A 6,407-nucleotide genomic window follows, 5' to 3' on the forward strand; every position below is an offset into this window, starting at 1 on the left:
GATGTTGGGTCACCGATAGGGAACCACTGCATTCGTCAATCATATGATAGTTATGTCTTGTTATCTATTTTATTATATACCTAAAATATAGCCAAGGTCAGGTATGCGTATGTCATTCAACCCATTGCAGTTAAAATTTGTGTTTGCATTTTCTTATACACACCTATGTACATACATATGCTCACCCGCTATACTCATATTGTTGATTTGAATATACTCCCGCTATGCTTCGCTCTTACAATTATACGTACATACATATGTATGTTTGTTCGTAAGCTTTCGCTGATATAGTTAATCATATGCATATATTGAACTTAACATAAGCATGCCTGCAGCAATGCTGCATTCCCATTTTTTCTATTCCTTTTGTGTTTGGCTCTGATGTATGTACATATATGTATATTACGAGTAGTGTTAAGATCATCCACCTCTATGAAGTACTAAAGTACATATGTACATAAATTATGTATTAGCAAATATTAGAAGTTACGAATGTATTGAGATATCTATCGGTAGTTATGTATTAGTTGGAAATTACTTAAGGAGAAGAATTTGTCTAACAGCTGACCACCAAGGCGTTTACATCTGCCCATCGTTGCTTGGCCCGTTCCCTGTGTCGTTCGATTGTTCGCTACTTTGAGTTTTGCGCGGTTACAAAAAAGGCTTTGTAATCCTACATTTTTTGGCGCCCAACGTGGGGCTGGCACTACATATTATATAACTTGTAAGTACACGCTTCGTATCATTTACATCTGGTGGTCAGCGTTAGACCCCTCATCGCCATCGTTGGACGTGCTGCTAGCCACCATCAATCTCACTCACGGACACGTCATTATCTCCAAGCTACTTGGCCGCTGGATACAAGAACTATCATTGACACTGATAGATTCATTTCGTCAGCCGCATTTGAATAGTCGTCGTTTCTGCTACCTCTTCGCTCGCTTACCATCGCTTACGGCCGTCGCTCCAGCTCAGCACACACATCGCTCTCGAACACTGCCGCCTTCCAGTCATCATCACCCTCGCTATCATTACTTTGATTCGTTGGTTGCACTGCACCAAAAGGCGCACATATCGCCACACACGTATGTATGTATGCACCTTGGGTTTGACCACCCTTTTTTCTAGCTTGCCATTGCCACTGTCGCAAAACATTTCCCTTTCGCGACTACACGTAAGCAATCCCTCAATAACAGCCACAAATTGCCATTTGCGTTTTAATTTTTGCCGCCTGAAATTTTACTGCCTTTAACAATGTCTTTGGACGAATTAAAGCAACAGCGCGCAAATACTAAGAAAAACATCACGCGCATCAAGAACATTGTGGATGCTAGTTTACGTCCAGGAGGTAAAACTCTCTCAGCTGCCGAATATAAATGTCGTTTGGGCATTTTTGAATCTTACTTTAAACAGGTACTGTCCATTCAGACGGATATAGAAAAATTGGATCCCGACGATGGAGGACGCGCGGACCTTGAGGAATTGTACGTCACTACAAAATTAACGATTCAAGCACAGCTAGTGGAGGATCATAATATTTCGCTTCCGGAAACAAGCTGCATTGTGCAGCACAGCACTAAATTACCAAAGCTCAAACTCCCAACGTTTAGCGGCAAGTATTCTGAGTACCAGAATTTTATTACATCCTTTAAACAGATAATTGATAAAGAATTTAGTCTTTCAAACATCGAGAAATTTAATCATTTGCGAAACTCGCTTCAAGGTCAAGCTTTAGAAACCGTCGATGCATTCCAGGTGACCAATGAAAATTACCCTAAAGCATTGGAACGGCTGAAAGAAAGGTACGACAATAAAACTTTAATTTTTTTGGAAAATATCTCTTCTTTATTCGAGTTACCAGCGGTTTCGAAACCAAACGCACTACAATTGAGAAGTCTTATCGACAAGACTTCTGCCATTTACGGTTCACTTCTCTCGTTGGGTAATGAAATGCAAATTTCCCAAGCCATGCTCATTTATTTGGTGCTTCAGAAATCGGATGAACAAACCAATAAAAAGTGGAAAGAATCTTTGGATTTTAAGACGCTGCCGACGTGGGGCGACTGTGTGAAGGTGCTGGAAAGGCATTGCCAATATTTGGAGTCGATGGAAGCTAGCCACACAGGATCAGCAGTTATTCCAGGTAACAGCAAAGCTGCATTAAGTAAGGTAAGGAATCAGCCAAAGGGATATTCATTTACCTGCTCCAATACGCCGTGCTCTGTTTGCTCAAGCACAAACCATAAAATTTCTAATTGCGATCGTTTTAAGTCTTACAACATCACCCAGCGATTCGACCAAGCGAAGAAAATGGGACTTTGCATCAATTGCCTGTCTAAAGGACATCAAATGGCTCAATGCCCATCAACCCACAGATGTAAGGTTTGCTCAAAGCAGCACCACAGCTTACTCCACCGCGGGTCCACATCAGCCCAACAGACAACAAATCCTCCACCATCACGCGAAGCCGCAGTGCACACACACATGCACAATTCGTCGTCTGACAATGTTATTCTAGCAACTGCCATGATTTTAGTTCGTGATTCGTCAGGTGATTACAGACTAGGCAAAGCCCTGCTAGATTCCTGTTCTCAGGTGAATTTTATTACTGAGGAATTCGCACAAAGACTGTCGTTACCGAAAGGTAAACAAAACATTGAAATCCAAGGCATCGGTAAGTCGTCAACAAACATTAGATACAAAACTTCCACTAATATAAAATCGCAGCAATGCGAATTCGAACTTCCGCTGACGTTCTGCATTACGCGGCACATTGCCTATCAGCCAGACCCTGAAATCGATATTTCTTCTTGGAATATTCCAAATAATATTACCCTTGCTGATGATGAATTTTACGTACCCAGAAAAATCGATTTGTTGTTAGGTACGGAAACATTCTTTAGTCTGCTGGCAGTTGGCCAGATCAAACTTGGAACAAATTTACCAATATTGCAAAAAACTTTATTAGGATGGGTTGTATCGGGTCGATACCAATCAAGCAACAACTTGTCTCAACGTTCATGTTTATTTACAGCCAATGACTCGTTGGATGCCAAGCTGGAGAAGCTATGGAGAATTGAGGAAGTAGCTGTCAATGCCGAGCCTTGGACTCGCGAACAAACAACTTGCGAGCAGATGTACAGAACCACTGTTTCAAGGAATCCAGCTGGAAGAATAGTAGTGAAATTGCCATTCAAGGATGATCCCTCCTGCTTAGGTGACTCGTACACCACCGCACTGAGACGATTCAACGCACAAGAGCGTCGTTTAGCAAAATTACCACACTTGAGAAAACAGTACGTGGATTTCATGGATGAATACGAGCGTTTGGGACACATGAGCATCATGGAGAATCCGAATTTGGGTGAACCGCATTATTACATCCCACACCACTGTGTGCTAAAGCCCACCAGCACAACAACAAAACTTCGTGTCGTTTTTGATGCTTCTTGCCGGACTACAACACAAATATCTCTCAACGAAATCCAAATGGTTGGCCCTACAATTCAGAGTGAGTTAATTCTTCTTCTTCTTCGTTTCCGCTTATACAGATTCGCATTGACTGCCGACATAGTCAAGATGTACAGACAAGTACTTGTGCATGACGGTGACCAACGTTTCCAATATATTTTGTGGACGAGTTCCCCGACTGAAAAAATTCGCACCTATCAACTTCAAACGGTAACCTATGGAATGGCTTCGGCACCATATCTGGCCATACAAAGTTTAATTTACTTGGCTGAGCAATATCAGGATCAGTTTACACTTGGATCTAACATCGTTAAATCGTCATTTTACGTCGATGATTTGTTGTGTGGCGCAGATAATTGGGACGAACTTCTACGGATAAAGAAAGAGGTAACACAGTTGTTAGCTTTAGGTGGATTCGAGCTTTCAAAGTGGCATTCTAACCATTTTCGACTGAGGCAAAATAAGTGTATAAAAAATCTCAACTTGGACGACTCCGTCACGAGTGCTCTAGGTCTGCGATGGGATCAAGCAAATGATACCTTTTTGTTTTCGTTTGAACCAAGGAAAGTACAAAAAAATCGCATAACAAAACGCTCAATCCTTTCAATTGCATCATCGTTATTCGACCCTCTTGGTTTGTTGGCGCCTGTTACCATTACGTCAAAAATTTTATTGCAGGAGTTATGGCTGCTTAGGTTGGATTGGGACGAATCCGTGCCTCACAACATTCATTCCGCTTGGACAAGCTTTCTTAACAGCGTATCGGACCTATCATCACTCAAGGTGCAAAGGTATTGTCTTTCAACCGACTCCCTGGACCTTCAGCTGCATGGCTTCTGTGATGCGTCCATTCGAGCATATGGATGCGTCATCTATACAAGAACAGTTACCAAGTCCGGAAGTATTGTCGTTCGTTGTCTCACCGCAAAATCCAGAGTCGCCCCCATCAAAAAACAGTCGTTGCCAAAGCTAGAACTTTGCGGCGCTCTCCTTTTAGCTCGTCTTTTTTCAAAAATCAAATCAATTTTTTACAATAAATCCTTGAACGTTTTTCTCTGGACAGATTCACAAGTGGTCTTACATTGGCTGAAGATGCACTCAATAACGCTTTCGGCGTTCGTTGGAAATCGGGTTTCGGAAATACAGGACTTAACTACGGGAGCCCATTGGAGGTATGTGCCAACACACAGTAATCCTGCAGACATAGTTTCCAGAGGATGTACGGTGGCAGAACTCGCCAGCTCAATTTGGTACACTGGACCTACATTTTTATACAAACCCATGGAGGTTTGGCCTAAAAACGAAAACAAAGGCGTTGATATGGAAACCGTAGAAGCCGAGAGACGAAAGTCAGCATTCACCACAACTATAAAAACCAACCACATTCTTGAAGTCGTCAATAAAAAGAGCTCGTACACTAGCAGCATTCGATTAATCGGCTGGATGTTTCGATTCGCTAATAATCTACGACCTGTTGTTAAGTCCAATGAGTCAGGCCCTCTTTCCTCACAAGAATTGCATCATGCCCTGCTTTGCATAATTTGGAATATACAACAAGAACATTTCGCTAATGATATTCATCTTTTGCAGAAAAATCTTACCACAAATGGACAGTTGCGTTATTTGAACCCTTTTCTTGAGTCGGTCAGAGGATTTCAATTACTGAGGGTTGGTGGGCGTTTAAAGCAGGCGGACATACCAGAAGAGAGGAAACACCCACTACTATTGCCAAGCAAATGCGAATTCATCATCAACTATGTGCGACATCTTCACCACAGTCATTATCATGCTGGACGAAAGGCCCTCGTAGCTTTGATAAGGCTCAAATTCTGGATTATCAACGCGCGTGAAGTGGCAAGGCGAGTGGTCAGATCCTGCATACATTGTGTACGCTACAAGCCAAAACTGATGGAGCAAGTCATGGGACATCTACCAGTTGAGCGATTGACTCCGTCACGCCCGTTCGCCCGCTGCGGCATTGATTTTTGTGGACCTGTTGACGTTTACCTGCGAATTAGAGGCAAGATACCCTACAAGGCCTACATCGCAATTTTCGTTTGTTTAGCTACCAAGGCAGTGCATATAGAAATCGTTTCGAATCTTTCTACAGAAGCGTTTGTGGCATCTTTGAAGCGGATGATCGGAAGGAGAGGCTTGCCATCTGATATATTTTGCGACAATGCGACAAATTTTGTTGGCGCTTGTAATAAACTTGCGAAACTAAAATCATTTTTATTCGAAAAAGAAAATCAAGACTCAATTATTTCGTATTGTGCTAACGAATTTGTGAATTTTAATTTCATTCCCCCTAGAGCACCTCATTTTGGCGGGATCTGGGAAGCGGCCGTGAAATCAGCAAAGGGCCATCTTAATCGCAGCATGGCAAACTCACGGCTTACTTACGAGGAACTCACAACAGCCTTGGTAGAAATCGAAGCGGTAATGAACTCGCGGCCAATAACACCATTGTCTTCCGATCCGAACGACTACGAAGCATTGACTCCAGGTCACTTCATCATTGGCGACGCACTAAAAGCACTTCCGGAGCGAAACGTGTCATCCAACATAAGCCATGCGCAACAGTGGGCACAAATAGCTACAATCAAACAAAACTTTTGGAAGCAATGGTCACATGAATACATCAACGAGCTACAAGTACGCTCAAAATGGTTTGCAGATCGGCCAAACATCGAAAACAACACAATGGTCATCATACATGAAGACAACTTACCACCGCAGAAATGGCTTATGGGAAGAATTGTAAATTGCATACCAGGAAAGGATTCGAAAATTCGTGTGGTTGATGTTCGCACATCGAAGGGAATCATTCGGCGCCCCATCCACAAGCTAGCAGTTTTGCCAGTTTGAAATGCATTTCAACGGAGCCGGGATGTTGGGTCACCGATAGGGAACCACTGCATTCGTCAATCATATGA

The 6,407-nt window shown here is 42.6% G+C and overlaps 2 protein-coding genes across 2 annotated transcripts; both read left to right on the forward strand.

Annotated features, from left to right (window-relative positions):
- Nucleotides 1–1,194: 1,194 nt before the first annotated feature.
- On the forward strand, nt 1,195–1,946 carry LOC118756188. Its single transcript, XM_036490966.1, has 2 exons — nt 1,195–1,802; nt 1,862–1,946. Exons 1-2 carry the CDS (start codon nt 1,255–1,257, stop codon nt 1,944–1,946), a joined length of 633 nt encoding a protein of 210 aa, XP_036346859.1. The 5' UTR covers nt 1,195–1,254.
- A 4-nt stretch (nt 1,947–1,950) lies between these two features.
- Nucleotides 1,951–6,339, forward strand: LOC118756191. The gene is made up of 4 exons (XM_036490967.1): nt 1,951–2,674; nt 3,035–3,511; nt 4,535–5,585; nt 5,784–6,339. The coding sequence occupies exons 1-4, from the start codon at nt 1,951–1,953 to the stop codon at nt 6,337–6,339; spliced, it is 2,808 nt and encodes a 935-aa protein (XP_036346860.1).
- Nucleotides 6,340–6,407: the final 68 nt, after the last annotated feature.

The sequence above is a fragment of the Rhagoletis pomonella genome, unplaced genomic scaffold (assembly GCF_013731165.1).
Source record: "Rhagoletis pomonella isolate Grant_MI unplaced genomic scaffold, Rhpom_1.0 Rhpom_scaffold_09191, whole genome shotgun sequence".
Lineage (NCBI taxonomy): Eukaryota > Metazoa > Arthropoda > Insecta > Diptera > Tephritidae > Rhagoletis > Rhagoletis pomonella.